Raw genomic sequence first — 24,827 nt, 5'->3', positions numbered from 1 at the left:
AACTACAGGCGGTTTTTCTAGACTGGATTTCAGGGTTGGGACAAAAGGTGTCTTTGGTTGGGAGCCATGAATCCTGGTACCGTGTCATTTGCTGTGCACTTAAGGTTTAACCTCCCTGGGTCTGTTTCCTTGACTACAAAATGGGCCAGATCTTAGATTTTCTGCCTAGCTTCTAACATTTTATATATCATGGTTTTATCCTGTGCTTTTTCAATTCATGATTCTTTCTGAATTCTCCTAAGCCTCAGAGTGAGACCCAGACATTCTCAGGGAACTGTTTCCCAGAGACATTGTATTAATACGACAGAAACAGGTAGTGCTCATTTCTTTGGAGAATTAACCCTGTGTTTTGGGCCCTGGCGATTGCTGGCAGCAGTTAACAGTATGCTGGTACACTCCATCCCTACCCCACCAGTATTAGAAACCTGCTCTTTGGGAAAATGACACTTTCATCCATAGTCTGCTTGAAAGGGTTCCTGGCTTTGGAAGTCATGAGCTGGCACTCGAGAGTGTAGTGTATACTTGAAGTTAAGCTGAATACAGAGAATAATAAGTGATAACTAAAATATTCTGTATGGAGTAAAAATGATTATAGATAACCTGGGGCATCTGTGGTTTGGTAGATGTTGGTTTCCCCACATTCTAGGGGAATTATTGATGTTAGTAGCCTTTTTTGTGTTCCTGGCCTCTGCTGCTTCCCATTGGTTGGGTCACTTGCCAAGAGATACCATTCGCCTCGAGATTTATTCAAAAGGCAAGAATTTTTTTTTTTTTTAACACAAAGTTCCTAGAGGTATTATACCTCTCTATTCTACCTCCTTACCTCACCTCTTAAAATATCTTCCTCTCTCCCTCCTTCCCCACATTGATTCTTGGGCCTGCTTTCATTTAAGTCCTGCTACTCTGAGACAGAAAAAGTGGGTGGAAAAGAACACTTGATCGTGTTCCTAGGACAGCTGCTCTGGACAGCCTAATCCTTTCTCATGAGGAGTTTGTAGCTATAGAGTATCCTTTCCTAATAGCCATGGTGACATCAACTCCAGAGGCTGGCGGAGCCCCCTGAGGGAGGGCACCCCCGAGGGAGGGCACGCACATTTATTGTGCTGCCAGGATGCTGCAGGGGGGCCACCGTGAGCAGAGCGAGTGCACTGTGGGTTGTGCCCCAGTGTTGCTTACTTATCTGCTGCCTTCACGCTGTGAAACTCTTTGGTTATACCCTGACCATCCTGGCTGGGTCCTGGCTGGGTCCTGAATTAGACTGTTACAACAGGGTGACAGGTAATATGGATGAGAGAGGAGCTGAGAGACCTGAGACCTCTCTGAGTAGAGTGAACCACCAGGAACTTCAGCTCCCTCACACTTTTAGAACCATTTTATTTCTTTGAAGTGAAGAAACAGTTGAAGTGGTATGAGGTTTAGCTAGCTACCATGGCCTTTCTTTTCAAATTCCATTTAATAGCCCTTTATTACTTTTAGGAATATGCTTCCAAATTATTTGTAAAGGAAATTTTGGTGTATTGAATGTAATATAGCATAGGGAAGAATCTTGAGTTTTGATATCTTTTTCTTTTTTCTTATGAATGTTAAATTTATGTGGCTCCCAGCAGTCCTGTGATTGTGGTCAAAGCCCTGTCTCAGAGGCCCTCAGTGGAATTAGGTTGCAAAGGCTACTTTGTGTTTTCTTCAACAAAATGGGCTAGGGAGTAAGAACTGGGTGTCTTAGAGGTCTGTGTGAAATATTTCTTCAACTATATAACTCACTTCCTCCCATTTATACATATTTCAGCTTTAAACATTGTTAAATTCTCTCAGGGACTCTATGAGGGTTCCTATTAATTATTAATGGTTTTATGAATTAGAATAAAAGATAGAAAGCGGTAAAGTAACTTTTTTCAAGGCCAACTAGGAAGCCAGAGCCAGGATTGGAAACTGTTATTTACTGACTATCTCACCATGAAATCTTAATCTCCTAACTCAGGGAGAGTTAAATCTCCTAACTTTAACATTTTGGACTATATCATTTTATTAATTCTTACATATATTTATATTATGTTATATTAGTAAAAGTCACGCCATGTGAAAGTGTATATACCCTCCTCTTTCCTCAAATTGATGTTGTTTCAAAGGAATTTTCTCACATTACTTAAAAACACTTGGGAAAACAATTTTAGTGACTGTGTCATATTTTATTAGAAGGCTGTGCCACAGTTTCCTTAACCATGTTCCTAATGTTGAGTATTTTTATTGGATGCCATTTTTGCTCTTAACAGTCAGTCTGCAGCAAGTAACTTTGTTGTCTAAACTGTTGCCTACACAGTGGTCGCCTGCATTTATGATTATGTCCTTAAGGATAGGTTCCTGCAAACTAGGATGGCTGGGTCTGAGAGTATGAATATTCGGGAGGCTTTCCTAGAAGATTGATTGAATCACTTCATATTTTCACAAGCTCGGTGTTTGGGACGATCTCTTCACTTTCCTTATCAGTGATCTTTGTCATTTTTAAAAATAGTTTGCTGGAGTTTAATTTGGTAACCAGCAAATGGTATCTTGCTCTTAGAATGTAAACTTCTTTGCTGCTTGGTGAAACAGCCCTTTTCATGTGATTGCTAGCCATCTAAAGAACCGCCATTTCTGCCCAAGAGAAATGTGTAGAAGAGGAAGACTGTGCGGTGTTCCAGCTGGATGTGCTTGCAGGATAGGGCTTGTGTTATATTGGGAGAGGTTAACTTTCTTAATTGTTGTTGTTTGCCTGGCCTTGAAAAGTCCACCTTGCTTGAATGCTGCAGTCTGGGGCAAAGCCAGTAGTGAGTCCTCGAGACTCTGCCACTGTCTTCTGTGGGTGCTGATCCCTCTGGCAAGAGGGAAGGATGGCACTAGAGCTGAGTGCTTGAATTAAAAGCTCATGCGTAGGACATAGAGGGTTCACCTGTAACCGAGACTTCAAGCCTTGGATGGCATCTTTTGAGATGATGATGTGCTGGTGGTTGTTTTTTTTTTTAATGAGGAATCAAACTGTGAATTCTCTCAATTCTCAGTATTTCCTTATTCTCACTTTGCAGTACATGTTGGTCCTCGTGGATGATTCTTAAAATCCAGTGCTAGCCTATCTTTCCCGATTAACTGGCACAGTTTTTTGGCTTGAGCTTTAGTTCTCTAGGCTTGTATTGTAATGATGGAACATCTTGAGGCATAGATTAGTTCTAAATGTATTGGATTCTTCATACACAGTTGCCGTGCCTAAAGCCTGAAGGAAATGGCCATCTTTTATCTTATGATGTCTAATTGCATTAGAAATAGCTCTCCCCACCACCACTCCTTCAGTGCTCAAGGCACTGAGTTCACTACTACACTTGTAAACGGATTGGATGTACTGAAGCATTGGTTACATAATTGTGGATTGGCTTTCACCCATCCAGCTTAACTTCCTCCTGTGATCGTGAATTCCAGGCTGGCAACAGTAATTAGATCTCAGAAAAGCCTGTCCAAAAGCACACCAGGCTAAAGGACCCTGCAGCCTCATCTCTGCATTGGCTGAAGTTTCAGAACCCTTCATTTTTAGGGTACGGTGGTAACCTTAGACAGAAAACCTTAGTGCTTTCTTTCTGTGCATTAATTTTAATCAAGCAATGACACCTGCTTTCTGTGCCACTTTGAGATCTACAGGGAGCTAACCTGACTGTTCGGGTGCCTTTCCACCCTATGTGGTTGATCTGCTTAGATAGACTGCAAACAGCTGCAAGGCAGAAAACCTCCCATTTCCACAAGCTACTGAGTGACCCACTGATAGCTAAATTTAGTGAAACAGGTAAGTGCTGTAAGAAGTTGGAAAAATCAGGGAAGACTTCCTAGAACCCAAACTTTGAAAGATGAAATGACATTACAAAGAAATGACTGTGAAAATATATATAACTCAAGACTTAAGGTACAGCATTACTTTGTAGTCTGCAAAAGGTTTTCTCTTTAATTCTCTAATTCTCACAAGAATTGTATAGAGGTAGGTAGCATGAAGTTCAGTGCTGGGCAGAGGGCCCAGCCTGACAGGCAGCAGGTGGCAGAAAATCTGAGCTGTGTCTGTTTTCTGTTGTGTATCTCCCCTGATACAGTCTTGAGGAGGAGCCCCTTAGAGCCCAGCAGACTAAAAGAGCCATTCACCCTGAAGATCATAGCAGGGGTCATTTAGGGGCCCTCCAGGATATTTCCAGTTATTGTTGAGTCTAAAATTAGAGCCTAATGTTACTAAAGATGTCCGGGAATCACTTTTGGAAGGAAAGGAATTAGTGAAAAACAGTTCTTTTTAACTTAATGAGATCTCAGAATGGGAGAATCATTGCAGAAATAAAATACACAATGGCAAGTTTGTAACTATTATATGTTGCATATTAGTATGTACAGTAATCATTTCCAGAAGAAAGGTATTAAAAAAAAGGTAATAAAGATATTTTACAACATTTCATGAGATAGTACAAGAACTGGAAGAGTTATGGCAAAACTAAAGAAAAGCAAAGCTAGGGAATGAGGATGAATAAAGCCAAATATTTCATACAGTTTTTAAACTTCTGTTCATTTCAGGTTTCTGGCTACAGGCTTAAGAAACATTTTTCTTTTCCTCAAACTGAAATTACGGAGACTAACAGAAAGGTGGTCTGATAAGTCAGTTGGCTCTTGCACCTTCTATGTCTAGGCTCAAACCAAAATGAGTCTGTGCTCTGACAGGTTGTTAACACCCAGCGCTCTTAGGCAGGTAAAGGAAAGAGTCCATTATTATAGGGATTTCAAACCAGGCTTCATATGCTTTTTCCCTGGCACTGCTGCTTATGTTTGTTTTTATTGCAAAGTGATAACCTTGGAGTTGAGTTACTTTTTTACAAAAGAAACATTACTTCTTCTACGGGGATCCATCATTTCCAAGTTGATGCTGTCTGTCAGGAAATGGGACACCTAAGGGAACTCCTCTAAAGAAGGAGTTCTAAACTTTGTGTTCCTTTGATCTAACAGAATTATACAAGGTAATCTATTGCATGTGACCCTTCAGTGTCTGTCCTCTAAAGTTGAACAGTGCCAGGCGTTGTTCTTGGCTTCAGAATATAATGGTTAAAAAGAAGATAGGCAAAGTTGTGCCCTGCTGGAGCTTACGTGTAGTAGGAGGGCTAGATGACAAGCAAGTGAGAACAAATAAACAAGACAGTGCATTATATCACCCTCAAAGGGCTCTTGAAAAATGGATTCTCTGCCTGAGTTCCACAGATCATAAGGTGAATTTTCATGCCTGAATAAGTAATAAGGGTGACTGATCTATTAAAGTCCACGTGCTTCTGTTTGATATATACTGCTAATGAATTTTCAAACCTGCCAATCTCTGAGAATTTCTAAATACATTTTTCTCTCCTAGGTGGCAGAGAACACATCTTAGAAGATGCAAAACCTGAATCCATCAGTGACACTACGGACTTAGCCCTACCACCTGAAATGCCAATTTTGATTGATTTTCATGCTCTGAAAGACATCCTTGGGCCCCCGATGTATGAAATGGAGGTGATCATTCTCATTTCTTTGTTGATAGCCACCAGTTTACTCTGATGGTTGCTTCACAGATTGGGGGAGAGAAAAACTGAGTGGTTTGGGAGACTGAGTTTTGTTTAGAGATTGGAAACTTGTTTCCTCCATGGTATTGTATTTTAGATCCCAGTGTGATCATAAATAAGGCTTTTACAGAGAGCCAGAGACCCTGGCCACATCGTCTTCTGGAAACTCAATCTGATCTTATTCTCTGCCCTCCAGTTCCATTTTAAGAACAGTGTCACTGACTTTCCTCCTTAGAAATTCTATATTCCTATTAATTCCTCATTAAGGATTTCTTGGGGGACAGAGATAGGGAAACAACCTAAGTATAAAATATCTGAAAGTGTGAGCCTAACTTCAACTTCTGACTGCCCAGATTGCATCTTTTGGAAATCTGTCATTTCATTGTTAATAGTTCCTTGGGTTGAAGCTACGCAGCCCTATTTCCATCTTACCCCTCTGTTCCTCACAGCAGAACATCCAGTCAGAAAGGCCTGAGCCCCAGATTCGAATTGAGGCAGGTGGATGGAAAGAGATGTTGAGTCTGTGTCAGCTGAGGCATTTTGATACCTTTTGTAGAATTCTTATTTGAGCTTGAATGGGCAAGTTACTAGAAAAAAAAATTGTATTATACTACTGAACATAGCATCTTCCTTCAGGAGCTTTATCATCACCTATCAGTTTAAGAAAAAAAAAAGATTTTTGGAAGAATAAGTCTGATAAATTACACAGAAGATAACCTCTCCCTCTGACATTCAAAGTCACTACCATAGATATGCTTTTCCTCAAGTCTTAAAACTGGGGAGAGGAAAAACAGTCCCTAAACTCATCTTGTTTATCTGTCTACACTCTGAGCTGGTCATTAAAGCTAATGAGCCTCTCTACAAAACTCTGTTACAAGAATAGAACTTGTTTACTCTCAGTGGTAAATCTGGTCTTGAACAGTAGAATCAGAGGCAGATTAGTTATTTGAATTCTTAAGATGTCATGGATTTAAATTTTGAAGTGTTGTAAGAAATGGAGCAAAACTTTCCTTGCTTAAGAAAGTGAGCAAAATCTGCTTTTTTTTGTCATGTGAGAATGCAGTGGTTTTTAAGAGTGAAGATGTAAACAGGTTCTGTGTCCTGCATTTCGAATGGGCTTTTTTTCTTCAAGCTTTCCAGAACAGTACGTTCCAGCAGTTCTTTGGGAAGTTAAACTCGAGCAACAGATAAAAGACTGATGCGTGTTTCTGTTGTGTATACCCCTTCTCTCCCAGCCATTCCTGCTGCCTTTAGTTCTGGGAGCATTGTAGACATTCTTGGAGCTTTGGCAAAAAAAGGAAGCAAAAGAACAGAAATGAGAAATTTTATAAACACTGCTTAACAGCTCTGTTTGATATCATTGGAGAACCTCATTTTCCTTTAGGCATCTGAGCCCTTTGCCAATGTGAATCTGAAAGGTAGAATCTAGTAGCCATTTGCCTTTTATAAATAAATAGCATCTTAGAATTGGAGGTCTGGCGTTTGGGAATTTGGAGCTTTTTTTTAAGTATTTTTATTTTATTTTTTTTAAGATTTTATTTATTTATTCATGAGAGAGAGAGAGAGAGAGAGAGAGAGAGAAGCAGAGACACAGGCAGAGGGAGAAGCAGGCTCCACGCAGGGAGCCTGATGTGGGACTTGATCCGGGGACTCCAGGATCACGCCCTGGGCCAAAGGCAGGAGCTAAATCGCTGAACCACCTAGGGATCCCTGAGTTTGGAACATTTTGTTCATCTTTTCCACACTTAAGAGGATTCACCCTGTAGCCTGGGGTTTCTGTCTCCACCTCTAGTGGTCTGGTGACAACCTTCGACCCCAAGCTGCTTCACCACCTTCACGTGAGCTTTTGCATCTTGGGGATGAAGATTTATGGAATGTTTAATTGCCCCCGAGAATCTTCCTTTTGATACCTGGGAAGAAGCTTGAAGAGGTTAAATGAGTCCTGCAGATTCACATAAGGTGCAAATAGTAAAGGCAATATTCAAACTCCGAATAGCCGACAGCAAGTCCAGGCGGCTCCTCTGTGGTACCCTGTCAGACCGAGTTAATTCCTGTCCTTCCCTGATGAAAGAGAATGGCTTGAAGTATGGCCGTTTAAAAAATAAAAAAAGACCTCTGCTGTATGTCAGATTTTTGTTTGTGTTCTTACCCAAGTAGTGCTGTGTTTTAGAATGGGAGTGGTTGGCCTGGGGTTCTTGGCCACTTTTTTGTGTGTATCTGTTAGGTATCAGGCACCATCCAAGACCATCTAACAAGTGACACATCTTCTAATTCTCACTCTCGGATCTTTCCAAGAACAGATGAGGAAACAGGCTTAGAGTATTTAGATAACTTGCAAGAAGACACAGCTTTTGCCAGAATGGAGATACGATTCAGGCCTGACTCCAGAATTGTGAGCTGTTTCTCACCTGAGAGGAATGTCACACTGGTACATCTGAGGTCTCAGTTCTCCCAGGGGACTCGCAGTGGCCAGCCTGTGTCACTCTTCTTCCTGTGCTCCTGGGTAGAAGGTCTGGGGAGAGATTTTACTAGGAATGTTGGAGTATGTGTTGAAGTGGTCCTTACAAAAAAGGTATTGTAAGGCACCTTTTTTGGTTTAAATGCCTATAGTCTCCATAAAGGTAAAAGTCTAGGGTCTGTCATTTCTTCTAGAAAGAGTTTCAGTCATTTAGCAAATATGTATTAAGATGCTGCTGGCAAATACAGTAGTAAACAGGCAAGGTTTGATCTCGGCCTTCATGATACTTAACTTTCATTGAGAAAATAAGTTAACACATAATTATAAGTTGAGATTAGTGCTGTAAGGAAGATAAGCAGGTGGCACTGAGATTGGGGTCACTGCTCCAGCCCTGAGATGTGGTTTTCAGGTAGCCTTGGGCTTGCTGACGGATTACATAATGGGAACAAAGGAAACAGTCATCAGAAGGGACTTACGGGTTTCTGGTGGGAACAACAGGATTTTTGTGTGGCAGTGCCATTTACTGCGAGGGGAAAGACGGGGATGGTGAATGTGTCAAATTTGAAATGTCTGAGGCATGAGAAAAGAGACGTGTGGACACACAGGCCTGTTGCTCAGAAGAGAGGTCTGAGGTGGAAGTATAAATTACAAAGTTGTCAGAAAATAGAGGACATTTAAAGTCCCAGAAATGCTGAAGTCACCAGAGGAAAAAGTATACACAGAAGAGAGCCAGTGGTAGCCTAGAGGCAGGCCCTGAAGAATGCCAAGTTAGGGTCTTGGAGAGAAAGAGGAGCCCTCAAAAAAAAGTCAGAAGTAACAAGCAGGCAGGCAAGAGGAAACGGGTTTTATGCTGCCATGAAAACAAAGGAGGAAACCCTCCAAGAGGTAATGTCCAAATGTCCAGTGTGTTTGCTTTTGTATATTCGCTTTGATAGTGTGGAGGTTGGTGACCTTGGAAGAGGGGAGTGGCTGGCATGAAAGATTTGGGAGGGTGTTGAAGAAAGAATGGGAGGTGAGGAAACAAATTAGTGTGTAAGCTCCTCTTTTCAGAAGTTGGCTGTGAATGATTGCAGAGAAATGAGGTGGCTAAAAGAAGTTTGGGGGCCGCAGGGAGAATGTTTGCAAATAGAGTCGTGTGTGCTGATCACAGCAATCCAGTAGGGAGTAGGACGGATATTGCTGGAGGGACAGTGGGAACAAAGTCTTTAGGAAGGTGAGATGGGATGGCATCCAGAGTGTGAGGGGAGGAAATGATATGCAACCATGATACCCTTTGTGAGGTATAATGAGGAGATGGCCAAGAATACTGAGCTAGTTACAAGAAAAGGGTTATAATGATGGAAAAAACAAAGGCTTGTTTTGTTTTTGTTTTGTTTTTTGTGTTTTTGTACCAGCAGAGAAGTGCTGTCAGGACAGAGTAGGTGTAGAATGTGAAGGTGGCAACATCAGTAGTCTTGAGGACAAGTGAACTAGGAGAAGAAAATTATGGGGGGTGGGGGGCATTCAAATTCAGATTTCAGAGGTGGTGTGATTTCTGATGATGATAAGGAGACCTGGAAGAGAGTGGCTGGGTTAAGGTGAGGAAAGCGTTGTTGGGATTGAAGAACTATTCAGAGAAGCAGAAGCCAGGTAGAAGCAGAGCATCAGCTATTCGCCAAAGACACCTTGGATGATAGCAGGATTCAGGGTGGTGAAAAAGAGGAAGAGTATTTTGAAAACAGAAAATAGTGAGAAGGGAATGAAGGTTGGGAAGCCAGCTGCCATAGCAAGAGGGTTAGGAGAAGGGAGGCAGAAGGAGGCCTCTCACTCACTAGGTGATAAATCCAGCCTCCTTGAGTGGGATGCGTTCGTCTGACACATGGTGGGTAATTATATGTATGTGTTTAGAGAGACTTTAGGATTAGGTGAGTTAATGTGTAAAAAACACCCACCATAGTGCCTGGTACATGTTTAAAAAAATGAACAAATACTAGTTCCTGCAGCCGCTGTACTCCCTAAAAACTAACATCCCAGGACACCTGGGTAGCTCAGTGGTTGAGCGCCTGCCTTTGGCCCAGGGCATGATCCTGGAGTCCCAGAATCGAGTCCCACATCGGGCTCCCCACAAGGAGCCTGCTTCTCCCTCTGCCTATGTCTCTGCCTCTCTCTCTGTGTGTCTCTCGTGAATAAAATCTTTTAAAAAATAAAAATAAAAACTAACATCCCCAATCACCAAAAAGACAAAACAAACAAACAAACAAAAAAAAAACCCAAATCCTGTTTTTATTGTTTTGTAGTTCCAATTTTATACCTGCATTTAATAGTCTTCATCACCCCTTACTATTTTTCATTTTCATCAAAGGTAAGTCTGCAAAAATATGTTAGTGCCAAAAGTATGACTGATCCAGCAAACTAACAGTGAGGAAGAAGGGTAAGAAGGCACATTTTTATTAATAGTTCTACCTTTTAGGATTCCCTAAGCAGGTTGAGAAATGAGTTCTAGGAACTCAGTCTAGGTTCCAATACTCAGTCTAGGTTAGGAATAGTTATCGTAAGTCACCTTTTCCAATACAATGAGATTTCCTAAAGAGACAGGATCAATTAAACTCACTTTAAGAAAAGGAAAGTTAAGGAAAGCTCTCCCTGCACTGGGAGAGAAGGTGGGAAAGGAATGAGCGAGGGCACAGGTGTCTGCAGTGGCCAAGGTGTCCATCATGCTGCGCGTGCTGACATAGCACCGAGTACTTCCTCAGAAGCTTGGGCCCGGGCCACATCCAGGTGCAGAGGAAGTAGGAAGGGCTCAGGAATCAAATAACGGTTACTTAATCTTACTTGATCTGGTCAGTTAGGAGATTGCCATTAATAACAGTCAACTCGGTTGTAATTACTTTTATTGGTTACAAGAACATCCTTAGGATGAAATGAGAATCTTACAATTGTCATCCGCCTCCTAGTGAAAGCAGGAGAAGCTTCCACTTCACTGGGTACATATCCTAGCTGGCCAGTCTTGCAGTTGACCAAGATTCTCTGGCAGGAACAGTCTTAAACTCACAGATCATAAATCAGAAGAACAGGTAAGCTCTGGTCGTTGCAGGATAAATTTAATTCTCAGCCGCAGAAAGCCAGTCCTGCACACCCTTAAGTGTCTATGTCCTGTCCAGCCTGCTAGTCCTAAGATTATGTTTTCTAAGTATTGCAGTCTCCATTCATATTTTGTATTAAAGCCTCAGCATTGGCTTCCTCCAGTGGTGTACAAAAAGTCCTTGTCCAAAGGTCACTGCCCTAAAATATAATAATATTAAAGGAAAGAAGATAGGCATGCAGATTTTTAAAAGCAACTTGATTAAGGGTGTCTGGGTGGCTCAGTTGGTTAAGCACTTACACCTGATTTCTGTTCATCTTATGATCACTGGGCTCCACACTCAGCAGAGTCTGCTTGTCCCTTTCCCTCTGCTCCTCCCCTACTCACTCACACTGTCTTTCTCGCTCTCTCCTAAATAAATAATAAATAAATAAATAAATAATAAATAAATAAATAAATAAAATGTTGAAAGTAGGGGCGCCTGGGTGGCTCAGTGTTTGAGCACCTTCCTCCAGCTCAGGGTGTGATCCTGGGTCCTAGGATCAAGTCCTACATCGGGCTCCCTGAGAGGATCCTGCTTCTCCCTCTGCCTATGTCTCTGCCTCTCTCTTTCTGGTGTCTCTCATGAGAAATAAATAAAATTTTGGGGCACTTTGGTGTCTTAGTGGTTGAGCGTCTGCCGTTGGCTCAGGGCGTGATCCCAGGGTCCTGGGATCGAGTCCCACATTGGGCTCCCTGCAGGGAGCCTGCTTCTCCCTCTGCCTCTGTGTGTGTGTGTGTCATGAATAAATAAATCTTTAAAAAAATAAAATCTTTAAAAAATATCTTTTAGAAAATAAAAAATAAAAGCATGTTGAATGGAATGTATCCAAATGTGAATTCCAGGAGATTCCATCAGCATGTTTGCCTTTGAGACAAAATCAGGTGCTAGAAATGGGCAAAGTTTATTAAACTAGTGAAACGTCCAAAAGAAATCTGGTAGTAAATTACTTCCCCATCCACTCCACTTAAACCTGCTGTGCCACACGCGCCTGTGTCCTACGACACCGATGCCGCACACTCAGCCTGGCCCGGTGCCCCACCACGAGTTGATTTTGCCAAGAAAAGGCTCTACTGAACGGGGCTGGAAGCAGCTGGCTGTCTGCAGTGTGCAGTGCCAGGCCAGGCTGGGGCTATTTCACACAGCTTTGAGAGGACAGTGCTGTATAGACCCCGGCACCTCCAGGCAAACGGGATCTGACCTTCCCTTTTCTAAACACTACAGAAACAAATTTACAACTAGAAAAATGAAATATTCATGAATTCCAGGCTTAGGATCTTCATACAAAGACTTGAAAGAAGTTGGCAGATGGATAGCTGCCATGGTGACAACCCTGGCAGGAGCATAAAAAGTGCTCTGAGGTATAAAAGCCGCCAGTTTATAGTGTAAGCGTCACCGCCGCCAGAGCCTGCACGGGCCGCGGCCCTCTGGTAGCTCAGGTGGTGCCTCCCCGCCGTGCGTGGGGGCCCTGGTGTCCGCAGTCCCTGGCTCCCTGGAGAGCCAAGCTCCCAGCTCTGCCCAGCCTCTTCTAGGACACTCGTCCCAGCTCCCCACAGAGGGGCCCGCACCTCCTCAGGGCTGTGTAGACGAAAGCACTCGGTACATGCCCGTTGTGTCCCCGGACTGGAGCAGAATCGTGACTTTGTCTAATGGTCTTAGTCTGTCCTTCCGAGAGGTATTTGCCACTAGGTCCCTACGAGCTGTGATGGAGCCTCAGGCGGGATGCTCGGGAGAGCATGGAATGACCGGCAGACCCTCCAGCCCTCTCCGAGGCCGCCGTAGTAACAGGCACCAAACTGTGAGCCTTGGGGGAGGCTCGCAGGGGGCCCGGGGCCGTCCCGACCTGCTGTTTCGGTCCGCAGGGTCCGGTGCCGGGGATGAAGGTGGGACACTGCCGCGGGCTGTGAGGGGTGCGGCCAGACTTTGGGAGACAGGGTCTGTTCTTAATTAGGTCTTTCGTTAAACATTTTCAACCCTCCTTCAATCTACATATTTACGTGATTGATACAATTATTACAGGAGAAATCAACCATTTCTTTGAACAAGATGTAGTTAACAGATAAGGAAATGGAAGTGTAAGGATATACCTGTGGGAAAATGAACGGCAAAAATGAGCTTGGGGTGTTTGTGCTCCACTTTGACATCTAGTGGGGAAAACATTCTCAGTCTCGAGCCGAGGAGGCCTGTCTTGGCTCATATAACTGATGATTCCACGGATCAGCAGTGCAATTAGAAACTGATAGAAAAGTACTGATAAACATAGTTTTGAAATTACTGTGTTGAATCACTTTGTACAGAGTGCTCGGAGATAGATTGTTCTGTGAGGAGGGGTTAAGACGGCTAGGAAAGTGTGCATGGCAGCAGGAAAGGAGCACATGTCTTTACATTCACAGTTACTCGTACTCCGCTCATTTCTGAGGCAAAAATACATAGAAACCTGATGTGTAACTGTTACAGTTTCAGAGCACGTGCTCTCGAAGAGTACGACTCCAGGGGAGCCTGGCTGGCTCAGTTAGGGCCCTGGGACTCTTAATCTCGAACTCGGGGCTGAGGTAGAGCCCCGTGGTAGGTGTAGAGATCACATAAAAATAAAGTTTCAAAAAAAAAAAAAAAACACGACAGGGCACCTGAGTGGCTCAGTCGGTGAAGCGTCTGCCTTCGGCTCAGGTCATAATACTGGAGACCTGGGATCAAGCCCGGAGCCCGGCTCCCTGCTCAGGGTGAAGTCGGCTTCTCCCTCTCCCTCTGCCACTCCACCCTGCTCGCTCGGCCCTCCCCCCCACTATGTTTCCAAGTCTAAGAATTAGAGATCCTTTACCTTTTAGATAACTACTATTAGCCGTAATTACAGAGATTCTAGGGTTGCTGGTAATCAAGCCCATCTGTTCTCCTGCCTGTATGTTGCTGTTAAATCACAGATTTGTCATCCTCCCGTCTTCAGGTTACTATGAGATCACTTCCCATCAAGTCTGAATAAAGTGCCTGTGGGCCCAAATGTTTCTGGCTTGGCCATATGCACTTATCTGTCCCCCGATCCTTTCTGTGAACAATGCACCAGTCACCTCTGCCCGGAGTACAAGGCTTCCAACAGATGGAGAGTGTTGGGAGACTGTGAAACAGTAGTCAACAAGCACCTGACTCCTGATTCTTCGGGGGCGTTTTTGGTATTCTGAAAAATGAGTTTTGAGGATCTAAGCTGTAAAAAAGGGGTGGTTCTTGTTACAGCTAACCGCTAAGCGTAATGGCTTTTTCTATTAAATGAACTAACATGAGTCAGTGTCCTGAGGATTATTCTTCAGGATTAGTTCACTCAGCCCCAGAAAAGAGCCACCCAGAGTAGATGTCGTAAAGGTATAGGAAATTATTTTATATTAGAAAAAGACAAGCCTCGGGAGCACTTTTATAAATAGTTTCTATGTTTTCCTTAAATAGTATTGATCATCTATGTCTTTCTCCTCAAGTACATATGGAACAGGGCAAGTGCCAGAGCTGAGGGAGGTGGAATCCGGAACATGCTTTTGGCTCAGCGTTTGGACTTCCAAGTCTCTCACTTATCAGATGAAGTTAATTAGAATTAAAATTTTTAAATATGAAACAAACTTTCAAAACATGCTATCAGGTTTGCCACCAAAACTAAGTGCCTCTTAGCTTTCGTGGATGCCACATGTGATTTTGGAGTGTTTTAAAGTCAGGATTTTCACCATCTAAGCCCCTTGGAAAGAAGTAAGCATCAGCAACGCAGCTCTTTTACCCAGAAACTCCCAACTCTTGGTTCTGCTTCTCCTCACTGAGAAGGTTACCTCTGCTGGAAACATGTCCTATTTGGGCTAGTGGTGGGTTGACACGTTGTACTCAGCTCCTCTGACACAGTAGCTTGGTGGGATAGGGAATTTGGAGGCTCAGAGGGTGAGTAAAAGTGAATGTGATTGTGTTTCAACCATACTGTTCCTTTTATGTGTTCTCCTAACCTGGATGAACTGGCTCATCACCGGGCTCGTGGTCTCAGGCAAATGTCACGTTCAGTTTCCAGCAGCAGTGAGGACACACAGTGGGCCTCCAGGCACACGTGGAGTATTATCTTCTAGTGTTCCTACAGCAATAACACAGATGGTAACGTGGCAGAGAAGTAAAATCTAGGGGGTTTATTACAAGCCTTCATACTTGGCCACTGGAGCAAGTAGTTCTTAAATGTGTGTCTGAAACAGGGTTTCTGCTTTCAGAAGAAAATGTACGATTACTTAAAATGCAGTTAGGGGCAGCCCTGGTGGCTCAGCGGTTTAGGGCCACCTTCAGCCCAGGGCGTGATCCTGGAGACTGGGGATCGAGTCCCACGTCGGGCTCCCTGCATGGAGCCTGCTTCTCCCTCTGCCTGTGTCTCTGCCTCTCTCTCTCTCCCTCTCCCTCCCTCTCTCTCTCTCTCTCTCTCTGTCATGAATAAATAAAATCTTTTTTTAAAAAATGCAGTTAGGTTCTGGAGTATTTATAAATTTGCAGCCTAATACAAATATTTAAGTAGATAAAACAGTTGGATTTGTTCCTTGAAAATTAGAGCACATGTAACTAAATGTGGCTCCTAATCAGTAATTCACACGTATTTTAAGGTAAAATTGCTTCTGATAAATGCCAAACAGGAAGTTTTGTTTTTCTTCTGGCAGAAAGCTATACATAGTTAAGGGGTGACTCCAGATCCTTTTGAGTTGAAGCCTAAACTGAAGAGGTAGGCTCTGGCAGCGTGTTGTGATGGGGTTGGCCAGTCTTGGTGACTGATCGTTTTTCTTCTTTCTCTCAAGGTGTCTGAACGGTTAAGTCAACCAGGAGTGGCAATAGGTCTGGCTTGGACCCCCTTAGGTGGGGAAATCATGTTCGTGGAGGCAAGCCGAATGGATGGCGAAGGTCAGCTAACTCTGACTGGCCAGCTAGGGGACGTCATGAAGGAGTCTGCCCATCTCGCCATCAGCTGGCTCCGCAGCAATGCAAAGAAGTACCATCTGACGAATGGTGAGTGGCCCAGCTGAGCCGGAGGTGCAGCGGGAAGCGGGGAGGAGCCTTTGGCCCATGCTCTAGGAGACCTCTCTCAGTTCTGGGACAAAGATTAAGATGGGCTCTAGAGGAAGAGTTATACACCTTCAAGAAAGTACAAACCTTTGATTTTGAAGACCCATAGAAATTCTAGTTCCCATGTTAGGGCTGTGTGGCTAGTCCTGAACTAGAAACTGATTTCAAGGTTTTGTTTTCAGTTCTACTTGGAATGGAATAAAACTCTTCTTCCAGACCCCACTCTAATTGTACCACCCATTAATATTTTGAGGAATTCATTTACCCAAAACATTCATTTTTATCTTTTTGATTTTCTTTTTTAGGAGAAAAAGAAAACAGGTTTAATTTTCAACATTAAAATCCTTATTTCCTTTTTTAAGCTTCTGGAAGTTTTGATCTTCTTGACAACACAGACATCCATCTGCACTTCCCAGCTGGTGCTGTCACAAAAGATGGACCATCTGCTGGGGTTACCATAGTAACCTGTCTTGCCTCACTTTTTAGTGGGCGGCTGGTGCGTTCAGATGTAGCCATGACTGGAGAAATCACACTGAGAGGTCTTGTTCTTCCAGTAAGTCTGAAGAAAGTGATTTATGTGGTTTTAAATTTTTTTAATTTTAAGTTTAAATTAATAATAGTTTCTCTTCTTCATATATATATATATATATATATATACCTTAGCTTTAAACACTTTAAAGTTTTATGCTTGTAACTAATTCATATTTTTCAGTATTGATCATATAAAATACTGACAATTTTCCCCATGTTTTCCCTTCTACTAAGAAAGAAGACTTGCGAGGGAAAGAAATACTTCTGGTCATCAGAAATGTCAGCCGCTAAGGTGAAGAGTTAGCAAATTGTTAACCAGATAACTTCAATGTAAAACAGGATAGCAGCTGATTTTTTTTAAACTTTAGGCTAACTTCTGAACTTTTGAAGTCCCTGTGCGATGAGACCTCCTATAGATAACTTAGATTACTGTAGTTGATAGATTTTTAGAAAAATCAGTAGAAAATGAAAGCTGTAATAACAAAGACCAGCTATGTCTAATTACTAAATTTTTTTAAAGTTCTATATATATGGAGCTTTGGGGCTCCCCTCCATACCCTAAACTACTTAGGAAAACACATAAAATACAGAGAACTTGAGCGGTCATTTAGGGTTTTAAGTCATTCATTACCAGTACCAGTCTACAACAGAGTTTTGGCGAATTCCTAGCAAAGTGAGAAAAGAACATTCTTTATTCTGAGAACACCTATATTTTATAAGATAATTGTGAAAGCAGATCGTAGAATCACCATTCAAGATCACTAAAACTGCTCTCATTTCGCCAACTTTTAAAATTCAGCCAGGAAGTCAACCGTATTATTATGAGACATTTGTAGGTCTGTACTTGAACGGAATGGCTGATCTCTTTTCTTCACCTTACCCAGGAATTACTGCATTTAAAGAGACCGTAATAGTGGTTAATAGTGGCTAATACTAGCTGTGCTATTAAAAGGAAATGCAAATGCTTTACTGACATGAACTCTTCAGCTTTCTAGTTCAAGATGGTAGACTACGCAAAGAGTGAAAGGGATAATACAAACACTCAAAAATGAGTGGGGAGTCAGCAGCTGAGCGTTCAGCCAACTTCTAGAAGAGAGTGTCCTCCTGGCTGGTGAAACAGAATTAGGGGTAGAAATGAACTTCTCGGCGGGAATCTGGGAAAAGCATGGCTCAGAGTGTCAAGGCACGGACCAGGAGAGCAGGAAAGAGATGGGAAACAAAACCAGGGGATTCAAAGAAAATTCATAGAAATCTCCATAGCATACATGGATCCTCGCTCTCAGGGCAAATAAGCACCTACGTCAAGACTTTCCCATCCCTCTGGGCCGTGGTAGCTTTCAGTAAGCCTCCAGTTTTAAACCTATTCCATGAAACAGGAGAAAAGCCACAGCATTTAAAAATACTTAAAGCTGGCACTTCAGAGAACAGTTCAAGATCAGAGAATGAGGACAAAACTTGGACTGAAAACTTTGGTTTCAGAATTAGAGAAGTATTCTGAAAAAAATAATAGAAAAGCAATCAGGCAAATCCAGTATCTATCAGGCAGGCAGGCATTCTAGCAAAGAGGAAACGGAATCTAGCAAACTGTCAAATAATGGACCGTTTCCTAGAATTGAAGGTTACCGTCAGGTTGAAAGGGCTTTACAGCAATGAGGAGAAAGATGTCATCCCCACGACTGGTCAGACAGCCGAGGAAAGAGCTGTCTCCTCAGTGACACCCAGACGTGCAGTACCTTCAAAACCCTGATGGAGAATGATTTTAAATCCAGTCTTGTATACACAGTCTTACCACCAGTCCAACAGGAGAGAAAACAGGCATTTTCAGACATGCAAGGAGTCACTTTGTCTTAGGCTCTCTGTGAGCAAGGTACTCAGAACGTGCTTCAGCAGTACACGAAGGGCCTGGACAGAGGAGGGCCTGTGCCCGAGGCTCCGGGGCAGCCAGCATTGGTGTGGGCGGTTGGAGGGCTCCGGGGGCTGTCTGCGGGGCTTACGTGCTCTGGGGGTTATGCCTGAGAGCTGCCAGCACCCCAAAACAATGATGTTTATTATTCTCACAATCTCTGTGGGTCAGGAATTCAGGAGAGGCTTAGCTGAGCTGTCTGCCTCAGAGTCCTATCTTCCAGTCAGAACACCAGCCCAGTGCACTGGGGTCCATGCACCTGACTGGTTGGCAGGATACCCCAGTTCCTCACCTTACGGCTTCTCCAGAGACTGTTGGGTGATCTCAAATATGGCAGCTGGCTACCTCCAGGGAGAGATGCAGAGAGACAGACCTAGCAGCAGCAGCAGCTCTCATTTCTTATTGGTTAACTGAAAGTCATACAGCATTCTGTTTCTTACGAGTCTCTAAGCCTGGCCCACATCCAAGGGGAAGGGAGTTAGACTCCCCTCTTTGTGAAGGGACCACTTTGGACCTATTTTAAAACCACTGTAAGAGCCTAGATCATTTGGGATATGGTTTCTTCATCAAGTGGCACAGAGATAGTTATGGCTTTAAACCTGTAGAGAAGGAAGTCATCCTGGCACACAACAGTTCTGTAGGAATGGGATTTGTGGTCAAAATAATGTAATGCTTCGCCAGAATCGACCTATAGATAAGATTGTTTTGATTACAGAATGGGGTATAAATACTAACCTGACAGTGTAAAAAGGGATCATGGACATAAGAGGTGCTCGTATCTATCAAAAATTTAGAATTTTCCCCCATTAAAAGGATTGGATATAACACAAATTAAAACAAAGAATTCACTGTATATTAACCTTTTTAGTGGCTTTCCCAGCTCGCACTATAACAAATCGGGAGATGAGTTCGATGTTCTAAATAACCGTGAAAGAAAGTTGGGTCACGGATCTCTTACAGTCTGAGGATGACCAGAAATCTGAGTAACTTTCTTCTCTCCTTATAGGTGGGTGGGATTAAAGACAAAGTGCTGGCAGCGCACAGAGCAGGATTGAAGCGAGTCATCATTCCTCAGAGGAACGAAAAAGACCTTGAAGAAATCCCGGGCAACGTACGACAGGATTTAAGTTTTGTCACAGCAAGCTGCCTGGATGAAGTTCTTAATGCAGCTTTTGATGGTGGCTTTACTGTCAGCACCAGACCTGGTCTCTTAAATAGCAAACTGTAGGCCCAAATCTCAACTTTTCAGAATTTCAAGTTATGAAGTGCCAAGAGGTATTGAAAAGGTCTTTCTTTGTTCATACCCGTAGAGGTCAGCATAGTGTCCCTTACTTGTGAATACGATCACAACAGTAACAAATCTCACTCAAGTGGTGGCTGGTGTTGATTACAGAAATGTTAATAAACTGATTAATAAAAATCAAATTGTCTTCAGTGGAATCATCACTGTCCCCGGAGGGGTACAGAGCATCAGTTCTCAGTGTGGTGCCCAGGACAGAAGCATCCGTGTGACCTGTGAACTTGTTAGAAATGTTAATTCTCAAGATCCAGACCTTCAGACAAACTATGGAGGGTGGGGGTGGGGCGCCCAGAAGTCAGTTTAACCCGCCCTCCAGGTGGCTCTTCTGCGGGATCAGCATGCGGAAGAGCCACCGGGAGAGGTTGCTGGACCCTGAGGAGACTGACACAGGGGCCCCAAGACAAAGATGAAAACCACACCAAAGTAAGTATTCAAGTGATGTGAAGCTCGGGGTGAGGTCTGCACACCCCAACACGGGGTGCGGCTTATGCTGAGGAAGTAGCAGCCAAACTTGGCGGTTTCTACCAGGCAGAGTGGCCTGTTAGGAACATCTTAAAAAAAAAAAAAAAAAGTCCGGTCCTCAGAGGCTGCTGCCCATCCTGAGATGATCCCCACCGTGGTACCCTGACCCTGTCACCTCCCCGCTCCGCCTGGTTGGCCTGTGCCAGGCCCCATAGACTCTCCATGTTCTCCTGTGTCTGGCTCCTTCCAGGCTCTTCTGCTCATTTTCCTTACCTGTAAAATGGGAGCAGGAGTGGTGAAGTGTTGCTGAAGATGAATGCGAACACGACACTAAAATAATACTAACTATAGAATCTTCTGTTACGGAATGTTAGATACGCAAAGATACTTTGGGATGCCCTGGATGAGCACGTTACCCAAATACCTGCTAGTAAAATCTGAACATGTTCTGGTATTACAAATCCAGATCTGGGGCTCCACTTACGGGGCTCGTCATGGCCAGTGGGGGAGCAAAAAGCATCAGCACTTTATTTTTTTTATTTATGATAGTCACAGAGAGAGAGAGAGGCAGAGACACAGGCAGAGGGAGAAGCAGGCTCCATGCACCGGGAGCCCGACATGGGATTTGATCCCGGGTCTCCAGGATCGCGCCCTGGGCCAAAGGCAGGCGCTAAACCGCTGCGCCACCCAGGGATCCCCGCACCAGCACTTTAAAAACCATTTCATGGACTATCTTCCCACCGTTTTAGGATTTTATGGCTTCTATTCAGTCATCTTCACAGGGGAGGAAAGGAAACCATGATGCTAATTCATCTTCTGCAAGCAGAGGGAGCTCATCCATCCCCAGACTGCAACGCCCCCACACCCCCAGAAACTGCAAGAGCTCAGGACGAGGTGGGGCCCACCAGCGCTCTTCTTCAGCCCCAAGCAGCTGGGGGCGCCCTCGGCTCTAGGCCGCGGCCCTTGCTGAGGGTGGGGGGGCGGGTCCGCTGAACAGCTGGACCTTCCTTTCCCTGGCACTGCTTTCAGTTTTTTTTAAGTTTTATTCACTTGGCTTTTGTTGTGACAAGAGAGGAGAATTTACCATTTGGGCCAGTTTTAAGTGGGTAATTCAGGGACATTAGTCACAACGGTGTCTGGCCATCCCCCCCCCCCCCCCCGAAGCCTTCCCATGATTATCTTAAGCTGTACCCACAGAACAGTGACTCCTCTTTCTTCCATTCACGTCTCCCCCCACCCCCACCACACACGCACACACAAACTCCTCGGTCTCCACGTTTGCCCCTTCCAGCTTCACCGAGTGTGTTGTCGTTCAGCCACATTGACCACAAGCCTCAGCATTTCGGGTCTCTGAACCCGGGCCCCATATCCTCCATTCGCCCCAGGATGTCAGGGTTTTTCCACCTCTTGGCTGTTGTGAAGAATTCTGTCAACGTGAGTGTGCGACCATCCCTGTCCCTACTACTACCCAAAAGTAGAGTTGCTGCTCCTAGGATGAGTCCATGCGTAGCTTTGTGAGGAGCCACAGATGACTCCTGCACGGCGTTTGCTGCTCCACTTGCCATTCCCACCAGCAATACACCAGGACCCCAGTTCTCCACTCGTGCCACGGCTTCTTTTTGGTAATAGCCCGTCCCAGGGGTGTGAAGCAGCAGCTCTTGGTTTTGATTTGCATTTCCCTAGTACCTTTTCCCAGCATTGTTCTTTAAAGTGTTACCCAAACACCCTTTGTATCACAGCTGGGGTCTTATTGAAAATGTTGATTAACTCAAATTCTAATTAAGTAGGGCTAGAAGTGAGGCCTTGAGATGTATTTAACCAGTACTCCATATGCCTTTTATGTATGAGCTTTCAAAAGTATGAAAACTAAATAAAGCTTTAAGTGTCTTGGAACTTGAGAAATTATGGTCTGCTTAAAACACACGTTTTTACTGGACTCTGCCCACTTTTGTTTGAAACTTAACATTAACCGTGTCAGGGCTGAGGTCTTTTATTTAGTGCTTCTGATTACAGTGAAAAATGCCATTTAAGTGATTGACCATAAAATATTTAACATCAGTCTATAAATCTGTGACCACAAATAAGGTCTCCTGATTATGGAGTGGTATTTAAAGGCCACTAAACATACTGGGTTGTTGTTTTTAAATAAGAGGCAGGCAAAAAAATTGCATTTGCTGAGCAAAACACAAATATGTCCTCCTTTCCGCTTCTTCCTTGACATTGATCAAGACTTGCTTTTTGCTCATTGCACAAATTCTCTCTGTAAGAGTGGGAATGCAGATGGGTTTCATTTCCAGTGCCATCTCTGGTAGTGGCTGTTTGAAATGCAGAGGATTTGGATTCCCATCTTTGGACACGGTGGCTAGTGGTATCTACCACCAGGAGCTCCCTACACTAGGTAGGTGCCATCCATGTTGTGAGGTATTAAGGGCTGAGGGGAGAGTAGGCTGGCTTCCTATTTTCCAGTTAGAACCACCAAAATGAGGTAAACTTTCTATAATCAAGTGCTCGGGGAGCGAGGGGCATTAGGATTTTTGGTGAACCAAAATATCTATATAGCCACTGCCATACCTGTAGTTTGCAGAAATGTGAGCCTTAAAAGAAATTAAGCAATGTTATAAAAATCAGAGTAAATCAGAAACCTGTTCCCCAACAATCAACATATTAAAGTGGCCCATGATTCAATTCAATAGAATGAATTCAAGTTAAAGAAGATAAATGCAAAAGAGCAAGTTAGAGAGTAACACCTACCCTACCCCTATACAATTCCCTGAAAGAAAACACCACAACACAAAAAAACGAGGCAGGGCATTAATAGGAGAAAGTAGAATATTGACTGTAACAAGGATGATTTAATATCTTGAGTGAACCAAGAAATGTGGGTATAGATCTCACCATCCCTCTAGACCAAGATATGAAGAGGACTTAAAGTAGTTAACAAAAGATGAACTTACTGGATGTCAAACACACAAAATTACTATTTGCATAAATTAGCAAAACATGAGGTTACAATGAAAGGGAAAAAATCCTTCACACTGCTACTCTTAAGTGTCCACTGAAACCTCTCCAGAAACTGAGAAGTCTCACGAATATAATAAGAAAACATTTAAGGATGTTCACAGCCTTTTTATAAATACCTGGAAAAGATTTACATGGGCAAACAGGACAAAGCACTATGTAAACATCAGGAAACTGGCTAAAATTCTAGTCAGTCCTTACAAAGGTTCCCCAAAATGGTGTCTTTCCAAGATTATTAAAGTGAAATGCATGGACTGAAGTGATGTGTAAGAGGGTTGCAAAATTACATTATTTCAAAATAAGTGTGTAGGCACATGTAAATACACAAAGGACTGGAAAATAAAAATGTTCCCAGTCATCTCTGGACAGTTAGAGATCTCTTGTGTGTGCTCTAACTTCCAACCCTACACTGAGCATATATAGTACTACTGTAATCCAAGAAACACTTTAAAATATTGTAAAAATAAAATGACACACCTCCACAAAAGTATTCAATACATCAAATGTAGGGGGGAAACTGCTTTTCTAAACACATGCTAATGGGAATAGACCAAGATACACATTTGTGGTCGACCTATTCCCTTTCACCACAAAAATGGCTATACAAACACTTGATAACCAATTCAAAAAATAATGCTTCTGTAGGAAAAGAGATCACACAAATCTTCATTCTGAAAGTGGTTAACAGAAGTAAATTCTGTTATCCAGAATGGCTGGTGGGATAAGGGGGCAGTCCAAATTCTTTTTGACTAAGTTTAGTGTACCCGTAAAAGCCACACAAAATAAAATGATCTTTGGCCATTCAGAATCTTGTGAGGTGCCTCAGGGTAATTAGCAACAGTTAAGGATGCTGTTCGATATGGTGCTAGTTAAAAGCATAATAGCAGCAGCTAACATTTGTTGGGTGCTTATTATTATGTGCAAAGCACTTTTCTGGGTAACTTACTGGTATATCCCTTCTAACCCTCTGAGGTAACTATCATAATTTTTTTTTTTTTTGTAGCTATCATAATTAACCCCACTTCACACATTAGGAAACTGAAGCAGGTCCCAAAGCTGGTGAGTGGGCTAGAGCCATGACTGACTGGCATGAGGGCCCTGGAAGGCTGCTGTAGAGCCCAGGCTCATAACTAGTACGCTAGGAAACACTAACTCATTTTAAATGGGTTTTCTTTAAGGAGAAAAAAGTCATCAGCATTTTAACTTAGTCTTCTAACAGAGTTGTGAGAATAAAAATGTCAGCAAGAGGGAAGAAAAAAACTCTTTAAATAGAGATCATATACCCATTCATTTGCTTAGAATAAATCTATCACACCTCGAAATACAGCATACTGTTTTCAATTATGAAGTACAGAATTGAACAGGAAAATAACTTTGGATTTTAATCAAACTTAGGGCTAAAGCAGACACATAAAAG

The 24,827-nt window shown here is 43.1% G+C and overlaps 1 protein-coding gene across 3 annotated transcripts in view; it reads left to right on the top strand.

Annotated features, from left to right (window-relative positions):
- The window catches only part of LONP2 (lon peptidase 2, peroxisomal), a 94,066-nt gene extending 74,006 nt beyond the window's left edge, over window positions 1-20,060 (top strand). For 2 of the 3 annotated variants that reach the window (XM_038531105.1, XM_038531107.1), the window contains exons 12-15: window positions 5,390-5,532; window positions 15,932-16,139; window positions 16,559-16,749; window positions 19,637-20,060. In XM_038531105.1, the coding sequence (XP_038387033.1) occupies window positions 5,390-5,532; window positions 15,932-16,139; window positions 16,559-16,749; window positions 19,637-19,858 (764 nt within the window). In that variant the 3' untranslated portion in view covers window positions 19,859-20,060. Of the gene's footprint in view, window positions 1-5,389; window positions 5,533-15,931; window positions 16,140-16,558; window positions 16,750-16,961; window positions 17,020-19,636 lie in introns of all 3 variants that reach the window. The other variant, XM_038531106.1, reaches the window with a different exon arrangement.
- Window positions 20,061-24,827: the final 4,767 nt, after the last annotated feature.

This window comes from Canis lupus, chromosome 2 (assembly GCF_011100685.1).
Source record: "Canis lupus familiaris isolate Mischka breed German Shepherd chromosome 2, alternate assembly UU_Cfam_GSD_1.0, whole genome shotgun sequence".
Lineage (NCBI taxonomy): Eukaryota > Metazoa > Chordata > Mammalia > Carnivora > Canidae > Canis > Canis lupus.
Note: the sequence above shows the minus strand (reverse complement) of the source record. Positions and strands in the feature narration are given on the sequence as shown.